Genomic DNA, 25,266 nt, shown 5'->3' with positions numbered 1-25,266 from the left:
CATTAATAAAGTTATGAGCATTTGAGAATTGACCACTAATTCTATAGACATCCTAGGACCCTTTGGCAATGCGACAAAGATGTTAGGTGTCAAATGAACAACTTCCCAATTATTTACGTACATATTTCACTCTCATTGTCAGTTTCAATATGTCTATTTGTATGTGTTTTAGAATTATCAAAAAATTGTTCTTGGGAAATTTTTTTTTCAGGTTCCAAAGAAGAGTTCTTCATGGGTGACGTCACACATCGTGGTCATATTTCCAAAAGGAAGATCTCAACATTCAAATGCTCATGACATTATTTTTACTTGTCCAATTTGTTCTCAAACTTTCATAGACCTGCTTTCTTTCTCCTTAAATCTGGGGCCCGTTTCATAAAGAGTTACAACTGTTGTAACTTTGCCATTATGGCAACAGGGTTCAGCAGCCAATCAGAATAAAGGTTTCCATGGTAGTTGCCATAATGGCTAAGTTACAATAGTTGCAATTCCTTCATGAAACAGGCCCCTGGTCTGAAAAACTTGGGAGATTATGCAGACTCAATTCTATGACAGAAGTGTAGTTCAATGATCAGTGGAATTTTGAAAATATATATGTAATACCATTTGCAAACAGATATTTCCTATTTTTAACCTTTTTTGCTATTTGTGAATAAATTAATTAAGATGAATATTTTGTTACTGATTCTCTTTATTTAAATTGATATTTTCAAATACCCTGTTGTAATCTCTCTCCCATTGTTATCTCTTTATCTCTCTCCTTTCTCTTCTGCCCCCCCCCCCCTCCCCCACTCTCTAGAAGATGATACAAAATCAGACTACAAATATCATATACATGTATTGACTTTTTATTACAGAATCCACATTGTAAGGATATTTTTTCCAACATAAATGAAAATATATTTTTTTACATTCCTGAGAACAAATAATTGTCATCAATAAATAAAATGTCTTTTTTCTTTTTACAAATGTATATTACTTGCATTTTATGCAACTTTGAGTAAACAATGTACTTAGACACACATATATGTAGATTAATCAAAACCCTTTATAATATTTCTAGGTTTATAGCTTAATTGTATACAGACAAATAAAAAAAAATTCTTCAGAATAGAAACATGTCAGCAGAGTCCATGAATACAGAGATATCTTTGATTAATTCTTAACTAAACATTTACTATCATAAGGAAAATCTTACCATATTACAAAACAAGAACATTATTTTAGGGGAATAAGATACCTAAAATACATATTTACAGAATCGCGATTCGCATTCAAGAATAAAGGATATTCAAACAATAAATACATAATCTCGCATGTCCTCTGATCAGCTTAAGGTTAATAGAAGTACGTAACTCACTTCAGCCAGTTTGAGATTTTGGTACCCAAACAATAACATCTACATATTGTAAAAGCAACAGACCCCAAATCGCAAAGGTAGTTTTGAATCCCTGGTTCCACACCATAATTCATGAAAATTTCTTGCATTCATCACATATATTGAGAATGTGTCTAACGATTGTACGCTTTTCTCACAGCTTGCCAATGTGTTACTAAGGTTACAGATTTAATGAGCCTACCATTTTTTACAAGTCCATTGATTGTGTTAATATGCAACAACAGAATGAATAGAAGTGTCTCGTAGTAAAAGCACCCATTAATTACTGGATGCTCTTAAGATATTGATTGCCATCTATAATTTGATTCTGACAGCACTGAACCGAGTGTAAATGATTCATTTGAGTTTATTTTTTTTATTCAGATATCAAACTTCTCACTATCTTCACTATTCAAGAAAGTTTTTTTTACAATATTGCATGATGAACAATGATGGGACACAAATTTGAACTCTGCACAGACAAGACGAGTCAGTCCTAAACTCAAAGTAAAATGACACTTTGCAATTGAAAAAAAAGTGCAATAAACATTTCACATTTAAAGCATCTCGGCAAGCTAGCTGAGGATTACACTGTATAGAAATGTGATACCTGCTACTTCTAATCTCCAAAATATTAACCTGTTGTCTCCCTTAAGGGTGGCTTTACTTCAAAGTACAATACATGGCCAAAGCAATGTAGAGGCTTCACTGTATGAATTGGTCCAAACTTGATGTTTCCGCACGTACGTGTACGTTCACGTTGCTTCATTCTGAGCCATGGATACCTTCAGGATTAAGTTCGCCAATTTATTGACCAAAATAGAGAATTTACAAAAGTAATCTAGTGACTGGTATGAATCCTACGTAAAATACTTATTTCTTATAGAGGCTAAAGAGTTGCACAAATACATCTGTGATTTGATGCTATCACTTAATCCTTCAAACTCAGAGACAGTGTCCAGTCTATATTCCCATCAGACCCTCAATGAAAATCAGAAAGATTTTCTAAAAACAATTCCACCCCAACAAAAAGTTGATTTGAATAAACAAACAACCAATACAGCAGTCCTATAGTATAACCTGATAGCTTCAATTAATTTCAATTTATTCTCAAGAAGTACTATTTTTTTAATTGCCTACCCTCCTACTTCCCCCTATAGCTATATCATTCATCCAGAACTGACACCAATACAGCAGTCCTTAACCTGACATCTTGTGGGAGTTTCATTTTATTCTTAAGAAATACTGCCTCTTTCTGGTTGCCTGCCTATCAAACCACCCCCTGTACCGTTCAACCAGAACTAGCATCCAAACAGCAGTCGCTAACCTGTCAGCTTCTATGCATTTTCTTTTCAAGAAGGATCACACAGATACTTTCCGTCCTCTTTGTCTTTCAAGACACCCTTCCTCCTGTTTTTGATATATCAAAAATAAAACTCCCATACAACATACCTGCACTTCTATCTTGTAGTATTCCAGTTGGCCCTATAAACCACCTAGTCTACTTGCACCATATCCTCAAAGTCTTCTACTGTGTACTCAGAGTTTTGTACCCTGGGTAGCTCATTCTCCAAGTTTTGTACCCTGGGTAGCTCATTCTCCAAACTTTGTTCCCTGGGTAGCTCATTCTCCAAGTTTTGTACCTCCACGTTCAGTTCGCTGAGAAGCCTTTCCTCCAAGTTTCGTACCCTTTCCTCCAACTTTTGGACCCTAGTCTCAAGATCAGTCTGAGCATTCTGTCAATATTAAATGAGATTCGTGAAGTGATAGTTTTCCCTTGGTATGGGAATAACACAGCAGACATTTAATACCCTTTTCATAAACCTATCCTCCAATTAGCTGCCTAAGAGTAATGCGGATAATTCAATAAAAATTGCGTTCATAAACTCCGAAAATAAGCCGCATTTTTACGAGCGCCCGTCCTGAAAAAGGCGGATAATCGCCATGACAACTGGACATGCCCCCTCCGATGGGGTTGTGTTGGAAAAGGGTGACCTTGTGACCGCACCATGGCAATTATCCGCATTATTTGGAAATGCGTTCATAAACTCAAAATCTTATCCCGATGCCGCTATTATGCGGATAATAGCAGCATCAGAGTAATATCTCTTGTCCTCCTCCAATTTTACAACCAAATTATGCTGCTATTAGCCGCCTAATTCATAGTAACTGGGTTTATGAAAGGGGTTTAAGTGAATTACAGTCAACCTGCCCAAGTTGAATCAGCATACTAAAAAGTCAAATAATCGTCTAAGTATAATGACTGCCTTTCACGTCATCTTATCATTTATATTCTAGAGTTTACATATGTTCATTTTAAAAAAAATGAAATATATTTCTTCAGTCCCATCAGATTCGACTTATGCAAGGATGAGTAATATCAATAAATGCCTCAGCATTATTGACTGGAAGACTTATGAGGATTTGTAGGTAATGTTGAGCTTCATATAATGGAACCGTACAATAACAAGAAAATTAAATGTAAAGAGATTTTTAAAATATTACAGTATTTTATATAGTATTAAATAGCACAATAATAGTCCAGGTTGCGTACAATTGATTGATCCTGTATTACTAGCTCACTTTCCCTCATTTATGGTGGCATGTATTCCCATGCAAAACAAATTAAAAAATAAATCATGTTATGACATCTTCAAGATTTTACAGTTAAAAGTAAAAACAAGAATATAAGCTGTGGATATATGTTTTTAAGGGGATGTTTTTGTCAGAATTCGACAAGCTTTTATTTATTTTTTTAATTTTTGTTGGGGGTGAAATTTTTATGAGGTGCACCCCCCCCCATCCCTGATATTCATCACAGGCTGCATGCAAACAAGGAATTTTATGTTACTAGCTTACTCTTCATCATGCAGGCTTATTGATTGTGAAAAAATCAAATACTAGTACCTATACTTTTGTTGATGTAATTAAGTTACAACAATGATTTCAGGTGTTTCATGTGTCATACTATTTTTACATATTCGGAATGAAATCTTTAACTAAGTGGCCAAATTGTTATAAAATTGTACATATTAAAAATCATATCTATGTCAATAAGCTCACATTATTCAAAAGGAGGTCATTGTCAGGCGAATACTCTTGGGTGCTGTATCCTCTGAGGGGAACTGGGGTCTTGCCTGTAAAAGAGAAGTTTTGGTAAAAAATCTGATAATATACAAATATACCAGGCTTTGAGTAAGTATAGCGGGAATTATTCATCCGAGGTTGGACTGGCATTACTATTTTTCGGAAAATAGTGATTATGCCGGTTCAACGAGGATGAATAATTCCCTCTGTACTTTCGAAATAAAGGCCTGGTATATTTGTTTTATATCCTACTTTTAAGTTAGAGGAATAAAAATCTTTATAATCTAGTTCTTGTACTAGTTATTAAATCATCCTTTTTAAAATCTGAAACAAACCAGCTGGGCTGACTGACCTACTTCTCATGAAGCCTTAGCTACGGGCTCAGTTCGCGCAACGCGTATTAGGGCTTGCGCCATCATGATCTGTGACGTCAATGATTTAGTAGACTATTCCATCATTGACGTCACGGAATAGCACAATTTCTTCGATGGGCGTTTCATTTTCGACATCATCGGAAAATAGTGAGAATATGTTTGGTCATATGATGCTATTTAAACCAATCAGCATACAGGATTTAATTTATGTAGGATATAATCTGAAATATACTGGACCATTCGAATTATAAATATTCGTTTGAAACAATAGGCATGTTAACTAAGCGATTCATGTTGCTCATGTTTTTTTTTCCCTCGAAACTAGAAATGAGTATTCATTTAAACTAAAAATGAATGGTTTACAATCATTTACAGTTTAAATACAGTGGCCGTATTCTTAAGTCGGGTTGCCTTAAACTCGGTTTAAAGTTGTGGTTTAAGTATGGATAGCCAATTGTTACATATTTTAGCTCATTTTGCTCTCAAATCATTCATGTCTAGGAAGTATAAATAGATTTTTATCTGCATCATCGATGAATCAGAAAAGAGCACAGTAAACATAAGAAGCATACAACTTAATAAAGATTTTGACACTTTAGGCTTCCCATAATTTTAGCACAGAGTTAGACCATGGTCTAAGTTAAACGTGACTTTCAGAATACGGGCCAGTATGTCTGGCAAGTCAATGGAAAGCTTTCACGTTGTCCATTACAACATTTGTTTAAAACTTATATTTACATATATGCTGGACAAGAGTAAAGAAAGCAGAGAGGAAGAAAAAAAGATGCATTTAAAAAAATGTTGCTGGCCTTGGATGCTGAGGATTTCACTGACTGACAAGAGAATAAACTAGTCAATGCTTGAAGAGATAAAACCAAGCTACTCCCTTGAGGCTATGATTTAAAACAGAGATTAAGATATTTTGGACACATCAGATAAAAAGGTAGGAGGACACCATGCTTTGGAAGGTACAAGGCAGATGGAGAAGAGGAAGCGAAAGGAATAGATGGAAGGAATTACTAAAGAAACTGATCTTTGAGAGAACTGAGCATGCTTTCAAAGAATAGAACAGCATAGCGAAAGTTTGTCCGTGGGGTCACTGGGAGTCAAGGACGACTCAATGGCACTGAACAACATGAAATGTGTGTAAATAGGAGCCTGTCGCAAAAACAGCAGTAATCGAGCATATGTGGAATGATCAAACATATTCTATTGCCGGTCATTACGTCAAAGCCTCGTTGGGAAGACAACCGCTGCTCAGACCCTGAACTGCAGTCTTATACCCCAACTACAAAAACTTTGTTAGAGGATCCAAGTTCTTTCATTTCAAACCATTTTCAACCCTGCATGACCAATTTAATCCCTCTTATCTAACTTTTCACCTCCGCAGGCAAGCCTGAGCGCAAGCCAGGGTTAAACGATAAACAGCAGCTGTGATATTATGTAATAGCAGCTCTGCATGCAGTAGGTCCTTTGGAATGAAAACAGTGAATTTGATATTTAATCAAGTTTTCAAAGGCTTATTGTATTTAGAAATCCCGTGTTAATTTATTTTCAATTTTGAAGGAAGAAAATCAACCCAGAAATTAAAAAAAAATATTAAAGAGAATAAAAATGACAGAGAGAAGAGTTTGCTGGGATCATCAGGCTGCGGTTAATCCCTCTTATGTAACTTTTTGCCTGAGCCAGGGTTAAAGGATCAACATCAGCTTCAAAACTGGGGTATATCTCCTCTAACAATGATTTTTCCTCATCGAAACTAAATGTAAAATTTGTTCTATTTTGTTAAAAAAACATGGTGAAACTTAAGCATAAAGGAAACCAGAGTAACATACCTACAATGATGCTCACTGATTGCTTGTGTTCAGCACTCTCACTTATTTCTGTGCTGTTCAAGAAATCCTCGCGATGGGCAGTAAAGATAACGTCTGGATCTAGAACCCTTACCTTCCTGCTGGTAGGTCTAGAACCGATGCTTTCTGATGAACCTGTGTACAAAAAAATCATCATCATTCTTTCTAGAAACCAAGAAGAATTTCAGGTTTACTCATTTAAAACACAAATCATACTGGACTGGCTATAGACATGTTCACATGGGCCCCATTCCACAAAATGGTAACTTTGCTATCCATGAGTATGTTTAATGGAATCCTTGATTCTGATTGGCTGTTGAGCATAGTTACCATGGTAGTTACCACTTGATGGCAAAGTTACTATAATGATAACTTTTATGCAGCAGGACCCTGAGCCCCATTTAATAAACAGTTGGTATGATAGCAACTCTTGCTGGAGTGTCAACTATCATAACAATAGTGAAAATTCTGCTTCCTGAGACCCGTTACATAAAACTTTTTGCCATAAAAAAACTCTGGCAAACTAAATTATGCCATTGAAAATTACACATAATAGTACTAGCACATCAATGATGTGGAGCTCATCCGGCATCTCGCAACAAAATCTAACACAATTTTAATTTCATTTCAGTTGACACTGTAGTGAATTTTATTGGTGACATAAATTGAGGATATAGAATTGAAATTGATGAAGAAATGACATAGAAGAATTTTCTTGTGATCTATGAATAAATTTCATATGAATTAGGTATTAATAATTATCTAGTCAAGCTTCTTAACTCTGTGTAGAACTTTGGTGAACCTAATGTAGCTCTCAGATAGAACAAAAATAACCAAAGTCATCAACAAATAAATAAGTAATTTTTTTGAGTTTTGAAAATATATGAATAAATTAGCATATTTAATGAGTTTCAAAATTCTATGTTTAAATTTTGTATCACCACCTCGAGCTATTATATAAAGCAAACAAAATTGAAATTGATCAACAAATAAAGAAGAAAAAACTTTTTTTTGTAATTCTGTGTAGAAGTTTGGTGAACCTCATAAAGTTCTACAAGATGGTAGAAGAAAAAAAGTAAAAATCGGTCAACAATTAAAGAAGAAAAAGCATTTTATGTGAATTTTTAAAAATATGAATGAATTAATTTCCCATAAATTAGCATCAAAATTGTTCTAGTCAAAATTTCAAAATTCTGTGAAGAAGATTGGTGAACCTCATGAAGCTCTACCAGATGGAAGCAAAAAATTCAAAATCAGTCAAAAAATAAAGAAGCATTTTATGTTAATTTTTAATAATATGCATTAAAATTAATTTCGCATAAAATAAGCATAAGAATTGTTCTATTCAAAATTTCAAAATTCTGTGTAGAAGTTTGGTGAACCTCATGAGGCTCTACAGGTGGAAGAAAAAAAATCAAAATTGAACCACGAATAAAGAAAAAGAAGCATTTTAATGTGAATTTTTAAAAATATGTATAAATTAGCATAAAAATTGTTCTGGTCAAAATTTCAAAATTCTGTGTAGAAGTTTGGTGGACCTAATGAAGCTCTACCAGATGGAAGCAAAAAAATTCAAAAATCGGTCAAAAAATAGAGGAGAAGCATTTTATGTGAATTTTTAATAAGCATAAATTAGCATAAAAATTGTTCTATTCAAAATTTCAAAATTCTGTCTAGAAATTTGGTGAACCTCATGAGGTTCTACAGGTGGAAGGAAAAAAATTCAAAATCTGTCCACAAATAAAGAAAATGAAGCATTTTATGTGAATTTTTAAAAATATGCATAAATTGATTTCGCATAAATTAGCATAAAAATTGTTCTATTCAAAATTTCAAAATTCTGTCTAGAAATTTGGTGAACCTCATGAGGCTCTACAGGTGGAAGGAAAAAAAATCAAAATCTGTCCACAAATAAAGAAAAAGAAGCATTTTATGTGAATTTTTAAAAATATGCATAAATTGATTTCGCATAAATTAGCATAAAAATTGTTCTATTCAAAATTTCAAAATTCTGTCTAGAAATTTGGTGAACCTCATGAGGCTCTACAGGTGGAAGGAAAAAAATTCAAAATCTGTCCACAAATAAAGAAAATGAAGCATTTTATGTGAATTTTTAAAAATATGCATAAATTGATTTCGCATAAATTAGCATAAAAATTGTTCTAGTCAAAATTTCAAAATTCTGTGTAGATGATTGGTGAACCTCATGAAGCTCTACCAGATGGAAGAAAAACAATCAAAATCGGTCAACAAATAAAGAAGAAGCATTTTATGTGAATTTTTCAAAATTTGCATAAATTAGCATAAAAATTGTTCTGGTCAAAATTTCAAAATTCTGTGTAGAAGTTTGGTGAACCTCATGAAGCTCTACCAGATGGAAGCAAAAAATTCAAAATCAGTCCAAAAATAAAGAAGCATATTTTGTGAATTTTGAAAAATGTGCATAAATTAGCATATTCCATAAATTTCAAAATTCTGTGTAGAAGTTTTGAATCCCCCACCTAGTGCTATCATATAAAGCAAACAGAATTGAAATCCGACTTAAAATGGCGAAGTAGTAGCATTTTGAAATTGTGGACGGACGACAGACGACCGACGCCACGGCATAAGCTCATCTTGCCCTTTGGGCCAGATGAGCTAAAAACTCTGGCCAAAAATTTGCCAGACTTTTTTTATGGCAAAAGTTTTATGCAACGGTATGGTTGGTTCATCCAGTGAAGTTGACATTCCATCAAGAGCTGCTGTCAGAGCAACTTTTTGTGAAAGAGGGCCCTGACATAAGTTGTATTTCACTGCCTATTCACAGTCATAATAGTCTCAAAGTGTCACATACATGTATAACTCATAATCGGATAGCATTTGACCCACATTTTTTTATGACTGATACTATGTTTAGATAAAAAGTAAATTTCAACATTAACATAACATAATTACATGATTTAAAAAAACATACATGCAGGTATATTAAATAAACAGTTGAAGTACATGTAAATAAAAAGATATTGACAGAAAAATCATTAAAAAAATATTTGTTAACTTTTTTAGCTATTAAGAAAATTGTTCATAGAGAGTACATAATGTATTTTTTTTAAATGAAATTTCCACTTATTCCGTCCAACATGAATAGAGTGACCATGAATCTGACCTTGTTCAGCAAGGGTGCGCAAAGGAGTTTTGCCTCTCGTCAGATCCTTGTGTTTATTTCTCACCATGGAAACTACTTCTCTTGTCAAGAGGATCTTGTGCTCCGCAAATCCACGGCTGAAAAATTGAGGCCCGGTGATCCGCGGGACATAGTGGAACAGATCCCTCAATACCTGTTAAATTAAAGGAATAAGAATATATATACATTTCAATTCATTTTCATTTATATCCACAAAAGCAACTAAATGCACTTTGTATAAACATATATCAAAATCATCATGACATATTGTAAAAGTACATGTAGTTGAAAAATCATAAATCATGTTGTAATTTTTAATCTGTCGAAATTTAGGGAACGAGAATATATGTCATATATTTCAAAGAGTATATATATATATTTCTTTTTCTTTTCATTTCCATTTATATCCATAATAACAGCAAAACACACTTTACACATATCAAAATTGTAATAAAATTCAAATTAAGTTGAATAATTACTAATCATCATGTAAACTAATTTTTAATAGCTATCAAAATTATGGAGGAAACATTGAGAAAGAGCAGTTTTGGTATACAATATAGGCACATATTATGATTAATAACATAACATAATATATAATTTATACTATACAGCAAATACAACAATAAGGCAAAACCAGTTTGTTTTTGTAGAATATTCATGTATGGATCTAAATACAAACAATACAATCAATAGTACATGTATATTAGTATACTGTACACAAACATACATGTATCCCTTCAGAATAACATCTTTTTTTGACAATCTTAATCTCATATCTTCATAATATTCTCTTCAAGCTGGAGCAAGAATTGGTGTAATAGATATAAATATTCCTATTTTTAAATACATAAATTCTTGTCAATGTAAGTGACTGTAAACTAGTTTGCTTTATTTCATTTTTCCTTGCTCGAAAATTTCCACCATAGAGCAATGTACATATGCTGCCTATGCATCCGGCCTGCATCCATGGTAAAGCACTAGCTAGGTAATGATCAGTTGATCAGTAAGTGTCAAGCTAAGAGCTTAGGGAATAATTTTCCTGAAATCGCATCACAATTTGCTCAAATTTTTTAAAGCTACTTGGCTGATCAAGAGCTTTTCTCTCATGACCTAAAATGATATTCAAATTTGTCAAGCAAAATTATTCCATGGAGCTGCATAAACAAATCACTTTACTACCCCCCCCCCCCACCCTCATCGAGGTATGGGAATATCAGGGCACAACGAGATTACCAAGTCATCTACTCAACTCCACAATGGGGAGGTTATAGTATACCAATAAACCTTCCTGCACATTGCATAATGTAGGCCTATACACATTCTACATTATATGCAAAGCATATGTCATGATAATGGGATATACCCAGTGCATTTTGTGTGTACCCATACAAGTGTGCCAGTACAAAACACTGTGCTTTGTTATTGCTTTCAGCTAGCCCATGTCCTATACACACAAGAACAACACAACAAAGCCATGCATGCACACACAGTGCAAACACACAACCCGTACCCCAAGATATTGTTAAGGTGCTCTTGTAATGGAACTCAGATTGAGGATTATTACACAGTGATGCTGCCAAACCAGTTCACTTTCTCTGCACTTTCTTCAACAACAGAAACAAAGCATTGTGAATTAATGCAGTAATTGTATCTGGGAACCTACATACAGCTCAGGAACTTAAAACGAATGTGACTGTCACCCTTCTTTAGTAATTTGCCCACAGGTAAAGTATCTGGATAGTGTCATATATGCACATGCATTGGTTCATGCAGTGGTACAGGCCCGTACCTGCATAAGGTTGCTGCATGTGTGTGTGTTGTACATGTACATGTAAGCCTAATGTACTGACTCAGTAAATGTGTGACTGTGAGGTGTGTGTATATACAGTTTGCAATCAAAACTTTGTCAAGTATTAATATGATCTGATATGTTGTTGGAAGAAGCATAATTTATACAGTAAATTCTTCAAAGAACATCGGTTGTTTGAAAGCTGATTGCATTTTGGAATAGGATAGGAATGTGTGCAATTGGTTAATAAAACCAACTAAGTATAGGCCTAAATGTACCCTATAATTACTTAATTTCCCTCATATCCTTCTAGTTGAAATTAGTTTCTACCGGGTGTTTCTCTGTCTCTTTCTTGTAATGCAAACTACTATAGCCTTGACTGCTGGGTTTAGCAAGCCATGAATTTAGAAGTATTAATTAACATTGTATAATTTTGTAGTGCTTCACTTAAACCTGTATCTATAAATCGTCCTCTGCTTTTAGCAGATCTGGGGAATTAAGTTAAGCCGAGTGAGGAAGAAATTATAGCATTAAAGTAGTTGTTTCATGGAACATATAATGGTCTTCAACGCATACATGTATCTTCAATAATAGAAAAATCACATTATTAATTAAACTTTCAGCTTCATTCTTGGAATGTCAACTGACCTTTTTTTCTTTTACTTTTACAATTTACGGTTTGTTTAATTTACATATGACTTTACTAAGTATTTGCTATATTCATCAGATGTATATTATATTGCAGTATTATGAAATGTGCTATACTTTGAGATATCCATGATCATTAATTAGCCTACCACATGTAAATTAAGCGAATCAACATTTTGCTCATTTATTTCCCTTTTGAAAATAGATATACATGAAATCAAAAGGCAATTTCTATTTGTTTTGTTTCATAAATTAAAACGAATGATTTGTGCCTACTTTCATTGCTGATCAAATACATTACCCCATATGCTTGAATTCAAAGCTGAAACTTAAAGGACAACTCCATGCACTCCAACAAAAGTTTATTGCATTATGAAAAGAGAGTAATCCAACAAGCTTAATACTGAAAATTTCATCAAACTTGTATGGTAAATAAGTTATGACATTTTTAAATTTCACTTAATTTTACAAAACAGTTACAGTCCTTGTCGGTATGCAAATGAGGAGACTGATGACATCATCCCCTCACTATTTATTTTGTATTTTATTATATCAAATATAAAATACATTTTCTCCTCATTGTACATCAAATGTGAAATGTGTTGAATTACCATTGTTTTGATATTTTGTTTCATTCAAGTAATTTGTCAAAACTGTACAAAAGAAGAAATAATGGGTCAGGGACATTGCATGTCACCGAGTTTTGAAAAACAAGCAGAACTTTAAAAATGTCATAACTTTCTTATTTTAGATCCGATTGGGATGAAATTTTCGGTGTTATGCTGACTTGATTTCTCTCTACTGATTCAAATCAACATTCTTCTGGAGCGGACTTTCCCTTTAAAGACGAAACCATGACACTTTTAAAGGTTCATGTTTTAATGGCTGAGGATACTGGTTATTCCACATTAAAGTATAAACTGTACCTAACAAATTAAAGGGCACACATGCGATTTTGATATAGCACAAGTTAGTCACACAGATGTAAAAATGCAATTTGATTTTTATTATTTCATTCCAATACACTTGCATATCTTGCTTATTACTTTACCTTAATAGTAAATACCTGTTCCACAAACATCAGAATTGACCAAATTTTAATGTCCATGTTTTCACAACTACACCTCGACCTAATACCTTCTTTGTTTTCTTTGATCTCCAAAAATTGAAGCTAGTATTGGACCTAGACCAATTCCTCCACTATGTCCTCTGGATTCTACCTGGTCCAGTGGATGCCAGGACCGTGTACAGAACCAGGAACCAGTAAAGAATTCAGTATAATTGGACTAGAAGATATCAAAGATGACTATCGATATGCCTTGGAGACTGGACGTATCACCATGGCAACGTATCGCTTTCGGAGTGGTTCTAACGTCGGCAGCATGCATCGCTTGTGCAAGGTGCTTGGATCCGCAGGTAATCCACACAGCCGATAGCCAGCCCCCCCCCCCATCAGTCAGATCTGGCTTTGTACAATAAAAAAAATGGATGTACCAAACAAACCCAAAAGGCTGTTTTGACAGTTTTAATTTGAACCCTATTTTGTCTTTTTATATTTATTACAAGGTGATCATTGCCTTTTTTCTGAAAACTAAGGTACAGGTACATGTACTGTACATAGGTACAGGTATTCCAAATATTTTGACTAAGATAAAAATAACTATATGATAAACTCTTGCATTAATAATTCTCTGTAATTATGAACAGGACTTGTCTAATTGATGTGAATTTTTTTAGCTAATTTGATGGCTCCTAGAAAAATTAAAGGAGGCCTAATGCTCGTCCTTCTGTCTTATTTGTACAATAGTGTGAAAGCACTCACTTGTCTTTTAATAGGCTAGTCAAAAGTTACTTTGATAGAAAATGTTTTTCTCTTTGTAATGAGTGCTAGGATCATTCAATAGTGGATTATATACCATTTTAAATCAGAGAATCCTCTTTCAGTGGGGATATTAAATTGAATATTCATTACTAACAACTTTTTTGTGAGTTTTGCCATGCCTGGTCACATACATGTATGCTGTATGAATCTATTGAAATGACAGGGGATAAATCTCTTTTGGAGGTCGACTTGATGGCCTTTATGAACGGAGGCGAGGATGGGTCTGGAGTCTATACTATAGAAGATGAAAAGGTGAGATCCTGTTATTTCTTCATATTTCACACCCATTAGTACAGCTCTACACTGTGGTAACATGGATACAGAGTATATGCAGTCTAGTGCCATATATGGTCAAGTATTCAACTCATTGAATGCAGTCAGTGAACAATGGATAATCAAAGTCCTGCATGATCTGGCAACATAATGGGTAGAATGGGGTCGAATGAGTGGAGTTCATTCTTAAATGCATGTGTATAGTTTTGGTAAATCAACCAAAATGCACCTATCACTATTCCAATTCATTGCTAGCTAATATGAATGGATATGCCCTATAACAGTTATGATGTGGAGGATATGAAATGAAAATGTGTTTTACAGGATAAATTTTGCGATTTTACATGGAAATTTAACTTGATCGGGTCACCCGATCAAATTAAAATATCTGTGTGTTTTTGTCTTTCAATTAAATCCTATTCCAAATCATGGAATGGGCTGAAACTTTCAAGATATGTTCTTTGTAACTTTTGGATATCTAATCACTAAATTTATCAGATAAGTGCTTGAATGCCCATTTTTAAAATTTAAAACAAGCATCGCCGAGAGAGGGCGCTATATATCCAAGATTTGAATATTTGAAATTTTCTCAGAGAAGTGCAGTTGGAAAAATATCTAACGGTCTCTACGCTTCAGTAAGACTGTCATATTAGATGATATTCCATTATCAATCACATTATTGACCCTTTACCAAAGCTATACACAGGCTTTTAATACATGTACATATACTGTAACAGGATAATGGACCTTCTGAGAAATTCAAGATCCTTGGGCATGAAGTAACTATGTAAGATACTCTTATAATATATGCCTCTTTAAAGGGTTAAAAAATGTTGATTTGAATAGAGAAAAATCAAACTAGCATAATGCTGAAAATTTCCTTAAAATCGGTTGTAAAATAAGAAAGTTATGGCATTTTAAAGTTTATTTTCTTCTAAACAGTCAGACTCAGATATGCACAAATTAGTGTCATGCAAATGAGTCAGTCTATGATGTCCATCACTCACTATTTCTTTCAACTTTTTTATTTTTTGAATTCTACAATATTTCATTTTTTACAGATTTGACAATAAGGACTAAGTTGACTAAATCATACATTATTAAACAATGCTAATTCCACATGTTCAGGGAGGAATTAATTGATGTTTCACTTGACAATGAGGAGAAAATTAGAATATTTCATATTTCATGTAATAAAATAAAAAAGAAATAGTGAGTGGATGATGTCATCAGTCTCTTCATTTGCATGCCGACCAGGATGTGCATAGAACTGTTTTGTGAAATTAAGCGAAACTTTAAAATGTCATAACTTTCTATATATTTTACATCTGATTTTGATGAAATTTTAAGTGATATGTTTGTTGGATTTTTCTCTTTTTATTCAAAATAACATTTTGTTGGGGTGGACTTGTCCTTCAAAAATGTTTTTGAAAAGCATTTGGAAATGCTATTAAAAATGACTGATTCATCTCAATCTGACTAATCAAATATTACTTATATGTTGTATGAACCATACAATCACATTGTTTTGTGGGCCAATCAAAGCTCATTAGGGAAGGTAATTTGAATCACATTATGCCAACATTTCTAATCAGACTAATTGTCAACAAGATGGGATGAAAAGTAAGAACTATTTCGATTTTTATTTAAGTAAAAGAGAATACTACAGTAGGGCAAACTTTATAAGAGAGATCATAAGAAGCTGTGTCAAGGAATGAATTTTAAGTTTCATCAAATACGAATTTAAGTTCAAACAAGTGGAACGCCTCTGGCAGTCTTGCCTGCATTACCCGATTCAATATAGCAGCAGTGCTGACTTTGAAAACAGCTATTGAATATTTATTCACAAAAGAAAACACTCATATCGTCGCACGCACCACGAACCGTCCTCTCCGCCCACTTCGATGCGAAAGTTACTTCTGCAGAAAACGCATTTAAAGAAAAGTTTTTTTTTAAACAAGCAGTAAGTGCACCTACAAGGAGAGCAAATTATTTACCAGTGTCTTCGTTAAAAAGTTCAGGTTCCAAAGTTTCACCCCGTATCTTTATATTTTCTTGAAGTTAATTATTTACGCCACAGTGGGCAACGGAACAGAGAGGACGGTTCGTGGAACAGATACAATGCACTTAACTTTCGCATCGAAGTGCGCAGAGAGGACGGTTCGTGGTGCGTGCGATGATATGATAATGAAATTCTATGTTCTTTGACCCAACAGGACCTTTGACCCTTATTATGTGACCTAAGACATGTGCAAAACATAGTTGATTACACTTATGTCTATGTTTTATGATCTACATGCCAATTCAACAAATACCCCCAAAGTGCATTGACCTTAAATGACCTTTGATCTTGGTCATGTGACCTGAAATGCGCCCAGGATATTCAGGGATACATGGTTACTCTTATGTCCAAGTTTCATGAACTAGATCCATAAACTTTGAAAGTTATGATGACAATTCCACAAATACCCCCAACATTATCAAAGTTTGTTGACCCTAACTGACCTTTGAACTTGATCATGTGACCTGAAACTTGCTTAGGATCTTCAGTAATACTTGATTACCCTTATGTCTAAGTTTCATGAACTAGGTCCATATACTTTCTAAGTTATGATGACATTTCAAAAACTTAACCTTGGTTAAGATTTCAATGTTGACAACGCCAGTCCGAAAAGCGGCATCTATAGTCTTGCTCTGCTATGCACGCAAGACAAAAATGGGCATATATCTGTGTTACTCCATTCTCATATCAGGGGCCAAGAATCTTAATCAGCTGGTAAATGTTTATGTTTTGCTAAAGCCCACCAGCCATGCTCGTAAGGCCCCTGCATATTATTACCCAGTTTGGGGGATCTAAAACATGGAGAAAAAATAATAATGTAGCATATACTAAATTCTACCTAACAGCCAAATCAGCTGACCTTTAGGAAGCAGTCTGGCTCTAGGCCTCCACCTTGGGAGGTTGAGAAAGAGATGCTCACACTGCTGGAGGAGAACCATAAAGTCAAAAGAGAGAACGAAGCACTGAGAACAAAGCTTGCCAAAGCAGTTGGTAAGAAGGAATAGCATTAAGAATTCTAAGGGGCAAAGCCAAGGTGGTGCTCACTTTTGAGTCTTTCAAATCCATTCATAAAGGACATTAATGATAATAGTAAATGTATTTTTCGATGGGATATGCACAGGATTACCACAGGACATCAAGGCCTTGGATTAATTCGAGCCCTGTCTTCAATGTTTCATGATGGCATGTATTACTACTTACCTTTGCTAGGAATACTGAAATATAATCCACTTTATATTGTCATCAAGATTTTTGCCAACAATATTTTTTTTTGCCAGGGATCACAGGAGCCTACTTTATTTTGCAATGCAAATTTTAAAAGAAATGTGAGGAGGATCATAGATCATAATAATTTGAAGACGGTATTCGATGAAACAAAAAAATTGTGGGGACTCCGGAAGTACTTTCCCAAGCATTACATGAGGAGTTTTGTTGTATCCTTTAGTATAAAACCTTCACAAGATTAACAAATTTATCATTCACAATTTTGCTATAGTTTCCTTTAAAGATGCAAGTCAAATTCAAAAAGTGTTATTATTCCATAATAAGTTTTTAATGAATCCTGTATTTTCAGATGTGAGTGACTTGAAGAACATTTTGGAGACTACCATACTCAACATCCAGAAAAAACAAATTGTCCAACCATCTCTCAATGAACAGACTCCCTCCAGCCGCGTGTCCCAGCCAATCATCGAAACCCTGCCCATGACTCAAGACATGGACTTGATCTCACAACCTCAGCTCTCCAGTATGGTTGATCACAACATGTCGTCAATGCAAGGGTTTCCCTTATCTACACCGGTCACACAGAGACAACCTCCTAGGCGAGCCCCAATAGTAAACTCTGTGAGCCACCAGTTAACAAGAACATCCTCGTCCACTACTACTCCTGCCCAAAGTCAGTCTAGAGCACCAGAGTCAGAAATGGATAACCCTTACATCGTCAGAGTTCAGTCACTAGCCGAGTCAACGCCCGTTCCACCAGCACCGCCACACCCTGTCGAAATCCGACCAGCTGGGACTGCTCCACGTGAGAAACAAGGGGGAAATTCCATCAACCAATTAAACAGAGGGTACACTAGGCCTTCGGCGCAGATCAACCAGCGAAAGAACAATGTGAGACAGAGGCAGATAAAGACCCCTCAGTGGCAGGCTAGCTATGTTTCAGATGGTATCACTGAACGTCTCAGGATTGGACGGAGTGGGGTGAGCCAAAGCCCTTCCATGAGTACCAATAGTACTCTAGCAAATATTTCGGCACCATCAATACAACGCATGAAACCTATTACGATGAAGGGTGCGGCTCAAGATGATCATGATGGGGATAAGGTGAGAGACAAGAACATGTAGCTTAGAAGTGCCCTCTTGATGTACAAATAATCATCTCTTCATGTCTACATCCTTCAGAAGAGATTGCTTTGTATTAAATTGCTTTATTAAAAAAATCAGCTCGTATGGTCACATTACAAGCTCCTAACACCATGATTCATGATTCAAGATTTGATCGCAGTTTAAAAGCTGAATTGACAGATGTTTTACTATCTAAAAAAACAAAACAATGAAATTAACAAATAAGGAATATAACAAAACAATCAAGAAATTTACAGAAATTACACCATGTGAGCTTACAGGACACTACCATTGGGAATCTTGTCATCTTATCATCTCTCCTAAAGGATGAAGACATGATGGGATCAGAGATATTGTCATCTGGTCATTTCTTTTCTACTGGATGATCACATGACAAGATGATTATCTGTACATCTGGATGGCACTTCTATGCTTCCATAAATTCGTGGTGAATGCTTACTTAAAACTATAAACTCAGAATCAGAATAAGACAAGATGTCTTACCATAAGCAACAATGAACTAGTGCTCCCCTTCCAGCATCCCCCATCCTAAAAACACACCCCTAGATAAAAATCATAATACAGATTTGGAAGTCTGCTACCCCCCTCCCACCACCCTGTAAACTCCCTCTTCCCATATCTTGGGGCTAAAGCAAAATATTGTGAATTCATGACCATACCATCAAGATCATCTCCTAATTTTCATCATATTTTCAATCTTCAGCTGGTTGAGCTTGTTGCAGGCTCAGGCATCTGGTTACCAAGGAAACAGCTAAAACTGTCGCAGAGAACCAAAGGACTCAGCCAGTACACCAGGAAATTAGTCATGCTCCTGTTCAACATGAAAGAACTCAGTACCAGCTCTGTTACTGGCTTCAAGGCAACAGGCAAAGGCAGTGAGAATGCCATCAAGCGTCCGGCCCTGGACCCCAAGAGAGTTCATGCCATAATCAGTAAGTTTGTTGAAACACAACATTTGTCCTAAGGGGGACACTCAACGAACTATCACTATACACATATTCAAATTCGAATCCAGCAGCGAACAGATTAATAGGGGGAAATGTTTTGGGGTCTTTCCATGAAGTTTGGGCATGAATTGGGTCATTTTAGCATAACTCAAGACTAAGATATTTTATTTTTGTAGGCTTTATTAAATGGCATACATTTCACTGACCAGTGTCCATGTAGCATTGGGATATTTACATCTGGGGCCCCTTTCATAAAGAGTTGCAACTGTTGTAACTTTGCCATTATGGCAAATATCATGGTAACCTTGATTTTGATTGGCTGCTGAGCCCTGTTGACATGGTACTTGCCATGATGGCAGATTACAACAGCTGTAACTCTTTATGAAACTGGGCCCCCAGGTCCTAAAAAAAAAGGGCAATTTGGTTGACCAACACTTGTTACAATATGCACATTCTCTATATGTAAATACTTCAGACTTCCTTTTACATGTAGTTCAATTTATTTTTCAAAAGGAAATTAAAAAATTGTCACTATGCTAAATGTACTCGGTGTCCACCAAATGTGACATTTCCCAATGTTACATGGACACTGTGACAATTTTTTAATTTACTTTTGTAACTATGCATAAAGAAATCTGACGTATTTAGCTACCTGACAAGTAAATGTACATATTGATTCAAGTTTTGGTCAGTCTAATTGGAATAATTCGACTTTTAAGACCAGATGTAAATATCCCAATACATGGAAACCATGTCCATTAAACAACATTATACGTACACTGTTTTACTAAATAACTTAATGAAGAATTAAGCTAAACACATGTAGCCCCAAATTTACAGTCTTAATACAAAAATTTATGTCAAGACTATACAAATGAAAAATGTTTAATTAGTATTGAGTTATGCTGAAATGTCACAATATGTGCCCCAACTTCATGGGAAGACCCTTTTACATATTTGTCTCAAGTGCATAATATATAGAATAGAGCATTTCCAGAAGCAGACAAGGTGGAGTATAAACCAAAGAAACCAGTGCATCAACCTGTGCTAAATCATTGTTTATAGGGTCTGATGCACAGATCTCCCATTGTTATTCCCTCCCTCTAATGCCACCTGAAACTACTCTAAGTTTATTCTTCTGGGTCACTGGTGGACTAGGTTTGACTTAAGAACAAATTGTCTTGCGCTTCAATTAAAAAGGTTTTGTGAGTGCATTCATTTCATTTGCTCCAATGATTATGATTTGTATTCTCACTAAGGCAAAAATCTGCATCACAACCTGAAGCCTGTTGCATAAAACTTTTTACCTGAGAAAACTCTGGTAAAAACTGAAAACTAAGGTTAGTCTGATTTCCGCCATTGACTTTAGCACAGGGCAAAAACTCCGGTAAAAACAACCTGAGTTTTCTCAGGTAAAAAGTTTTATGCAACGGGCCCCTGAAATGTAGACAGGAACAATTATCAAGCCACCCTTGTAAATTATACAGCTTTGCCTTCCATGTTGTTTTTATGAGTTTTAGTGACCTCAATTGTGATATTACAGGCAGAACACGGTAAGCTTCCCAGAGAATGCTACATGTACTTGTAGATTTCCAATCCAGAGATCACTCAAGGTAATTTGGGGTCAATCTACATGTACATTGATCTTGTGATGAAGAATGATCGGACTCTCTAGTTAAATATTTTGGATGTCACAGTCTTAAATATGTAGGTAGAGTGAACTTAAACTATAACCTTGCCAAGACCAACAAAGCTACAAAAAACGTTTGATCAGGCTTGATCAAGTTGACAGATCAAAAGGGAAATCTAGCAGAAGCAACTTCTCCTATTTCAATACTTGACAGTTAACACCAATATTGTGTCCTATTTTTCTGAATTGCATTATTATAATTTCTCTTCTTCCAGCCGCTGTTCAGAAGCGTTTCCCTGCAGCTTCACCTTTCAAAGTCAAGCAAGTCATGAGTCAGAAGCTGATGGATATCCGAAAGACAGTCCGGAATAAACAACTCAAGAATGCCACATGGAAACAAAGAGGATTACACCATGGCATAATCTAAGATGGACTAGTTTCCTGCATGTAAGAGACATTGACATTTGTTTATTCACTCTAGTTGAGTTCTTGTTGAAATTTTTATCAATTAAAAGTTAATGCCACTGCCAAAAACCATCTGAAAGCAACAATAATTAGACTATGTTCATTAGGTCACCAGGAGATTAAAGGGTTTTTCCTCAAAAGGACCCTGTTTGGAATTTTCATTGTTGCCTTGGTATAGAGTATAAATCTCTCTTTGGTCTACATGCTAGCCAAAGCAGAAAACAAAAATAGTATATGAACTTGTGAAAATTATCACCAGGGAGGTGTGTCACAAAGATTTAAGTGAGACTTTTTGAGTCGCACTTTAATTCCCAATTGCTTCCTGTATAAAAGTCATCACAGAATTAGTTAATTTGAGCCCAGGTGACGCGTGCTACGGAGTATTAATCAATTACGATTCATCTGCAAGTATGCATTTAATCATGACTCTGAGTCACACTTAACTCTTTGTGAAACCAACCCCTGGTCCTGGTTGTGATAATCTCATTGTGATACAGGTAATCAATTACCTACATGTATTATATAAAATGCAGCTATACAGAAACCATAGTGATTTTGTACAGTGTACATAATGTAAAGAAAATCACCCTAAGGAACACGTTGTTTTTGGGGTGCTTGCTAGGTTTTTTTTTGTTCAATCAAAGCTGTATAGTTATGCAGGTTAATATTTTTTCTTTACTTTACTATATCTGTTCATCCGTCCAGAAGTTGAGATTCAGTAAAAAAAACTTTGCTATTGGTACGTGTACACTGTCGACAAAATGTTTGTCGATAAACAGCATTAGTATTTTGTCGAAGACTTATACAAAGACTAAGAAGCCATTTATAAAGTTGATGAACATTTTTTGCAAGGGATAAAGAGAAAAAGAGTTTCAGTTATCTTTATATTTGCCTAGTTTGTGAAACTGTTTTAGGACTGGTGACAGCATGGCTTGTGTCTATAAAGGGATCATGATCCATTTTACTTGTACCAGGGATTTGTCGCTTGCAAAAACCATTCATGATAATGATGATTTCATTACTTGGTAGCAAAAAAAAATCTGCTAATTTGCTAAACAAGCAAGCAAAAAAAGTATTATGGTATGATCATTGTTCAACTTCAAATAAAGCAGCCAGCATTACCTATTTGTTCTATGTTTCGAATCAATGACTTATGAATGTAATGGTGTAATCAAAAAAGTGTTTGAATAAAAGAAAAACAGGTTTGAACATTTCATTTGATGATATGAATATGAATCATATTTGATTAATTATAAAAATCTTAATTCACATTGGTTTCAATGCAGAAACCTTTGTAGGATACAGAAACATTGTTTTCGTGAAAATCATTGTTTGTTACCTACTAATAACTTTAGAAAATTTGGTAAAACTATGTAACACATTTTCTTTGACGTTTGGTTTTCCTTAAAGTTATGAATCTACTGCCGTAAACATGGAAAATGTCTTATAAAGCATGTCTTCTTGCCCATTTGCGATGTGTTTTATTGAAATTATTGACATTCCATTGCAAAGGTTGAATTTGACCGACACTCAATTTGAAGGTTTTTGGAACAAATCCAGTGATAGCAAAATTGATAATTTCATAAATTTCATAACAATAACAGTGCCAAACATTTGACCAAACAGCACCGTTTCTCTGTTCCTGTTTTTTGGTTTATTGTTGCTTTTATTAATTTGATTCAATCACTCATCATTAAAGCAAACATACTACCACACTTTGTCAAATTCTTGAATTCCAGTTTATCCTCTTTCTCCCATTCCTATTTATCTCTCTCTCTTCCCATCCCTTTTCTGTCTCTCTCTTTCCATTCTCCCCTCTCTTGACACTCTAAAAAGTATTATTAACCGTATCAGACATCTGAGCAGGGCAACTTTGAAACATTGTTGCCTGCTTAAGACTGGGATCAAATGGCCGGTCAATAACATTCCAATTGTTTATCCACGGGCCCAATTTATTGCCCGCACAGGAGAGTCAATGAGAAAATGCGTGGAAATGTAGCGGGCAATAAAAGGAGTGCTAACATCCGGGTACTCTACGCGTTTTTGTACACGTCGATTAACCGCGCAGTGCTATACACATGTACGTCATAATGGTAATCAAGTTGAGATAAAGCTGGATACTGCGTCCCTGGCCAGGAACGCGTCATTTCAATTACGTCACAATGGTAAAGTTCAGAGGCCTAGTCTGCTCAACATGAAAAACAAGATTCTCATTCTAAAAATTTGAAATATCTAAATTTTAACAATTTTTGCTCTAGATGTCTGATTTGGTTAAAAATAGCAATATTGACTGGCCTGTGGGCGAAAGGACATATCGCCCTGACTAAATTGATATCACCCTCGTCTACGACTCGGGCGATATAAATCTAGTTTGGGCGATATATGTCGTATCGCCCCGAGGCCAGTCAATATTGCTTTATTATTTCCTGTCAATATTTGTCAGACAAAGCACACATAGGTAAAGGGGTATTTAGAGAGCTGAGCACTGCATAGTATTCAGGGGTTATCAAATAATAGGCATACTGGAACTTAAAAAACAGAAAATGAAAGAGCATATATATATATATACATATGCTCAGCTTTTCATTGATACTTCACTTGTCATACTTTAGTTGACACTATCAATGAATCAAATATTTACATGCAATACTTAACACAATTTAAGAATTTCAAATTGTCCATATTTTGGCAAGTTATATGCAAAGGTGATTCATGGATACTGCCTGCCAAATGAATGGATCTCTAACCATCTTGCAGGTATGCATGCTCTCAGAAAAGTTGAGGTTTTGCTCTGCTATATTTGGAACATTCGAATTGTAAAATTTAATTTTCTTTTAACATCAGCCCTCCAAATCAATTACCTTTTAACCTGGTATTTGATAAGAAGTGTAATTAACCCCAAGATATACTTGAAAAGTCAATGCAATAGGTGAACTGGGCCAGTTGCACAAAGGTTACCATTATGGTAACTTCACCATTTAATGGTAACTTCCCTGTAATCATTGACTTTGATTGGCTGTTGAGCCTTGTTAGTTGCTACCATGGTAGTTAGTTAGTTACCATAGGATGACTATTGCTATTATAGTAAGTTTTATGCAATGGGCCCTAGAACTGAAAAACCACTATTTCAGTATCAAACCTCAAAATGCAACCATAAAAAAATTGAAGCAAACTTATGTTCAGTGATGCTATTCAAAGATAAACAAAAATTCAGGGTGTATTAAACCATTGATTAATGGTTTTTATTATAACTATAGTTTCACTTCATTGGACTGAATTTTGTAAATGAAACATAAAATGCTGTTTTCAATAGTTTTCATCATGCACTTTATATATCAATTC

The 25,266-nt window shown here is 34.9% G+C and overlaps 2 protein-coding genes across 8 annotated transcripts in view; one reads left to right on the top strand and one right to left on the bottom strand.

The window, feature by feature from the left end:
• Nucleotides 1-1,551: 1,551 nt before the first annotated feature.
• LOC121422240 (centrosomal protein of 44 kDa-like) overlaps nucleotides 1,552-25,266 on the bottom strand; it is a 31,927-nt gene continuing 8,212 nt past the window's right edge. For 4 of the 6 annotated variants that reach the window (XM_041617353.1, XM_041617186.1, XM_041617436.1 and 1 more), the window contains exons 4-7: nucleotides 9,838-10,009; nucleotides 6,675-6,827; nucleotides 4,442-4,515; nucleotides 1,552-3,114 (exon numbers count right to left, since the gene is read on the bottom strand). In XM_041617353.1, coding sequence (XP_041473287.1) covers nucleotides 2,875-3,114; nucleotides 4,442-4,515; nucleotides 6,675-6,827; nucleotides 9,838-10,009 — 639 coding nt within the window. In that variant the 3' untranslated portion in view covers nucleotides 1,552-2,874. The remainder of the gene's footprint in view (nucleotides 3,115-4,441; nucleotides 4,516-6,674; nucleotides 6,828-9,837; nucleotides 10,010-25,266) is intronic. The other 2 variants (XM_041617520.1, XM_041617605.1) reach the window with 2 other exon arrangements.
• LOC121422050 lies at nucleotides 11,338-23,639 on the top strand. Of its 2 annotated transcripts, none has more exons than XM_041616881.1 (7): nucleotides 11,338-11,582; nucleotides 13,471-13,711; nucleotides 14,341-14,429; nucleotides 17,358-17,502; nucleotides 18,086-18,840; nucleotides 19,586-19,814; nucleotides 21,735-23,639. In XM_041616881.1, exons 2-7 carry the CDS (start codon nucleotides 13,498-13,500, stop codon nucleotides 21,884-21,886), a joined length of 1,584 nt encoding a protein of 527 aa, XP_041472815.1. In that variant the 5' UTR covers nucleotides 11,338-11,582; nucleotides 13,471-13,497; the 3' UTR covers nucleotides 21,887-23,639. The 2 variants fall into 2 exon arrangements, with proteins under 2 accessions (XP_041472815.1, XP_041472886.1); XM_041616952.1 differs by having other exon boundaries at nucleotides 13,467-13,711.

Source organism: Lytechinus variegatus, chromosome 1 (assembly GCF_018143015.1).
Source record: "Lytechinus variegatus isolate NC3 chromosome 1, Lvar_3.0, whole genome shotgun sequence".
Lineage (NCBI taxonomy): Eukaryota > Metazoa > Echinodermata > Echinoidea > Temnopleuroida > Toxopneustidae > Lytechinus > Lytechinus variegatus.
This window is presented reverse-complemented; position numbering and strand designations above follow the sequence as displayed.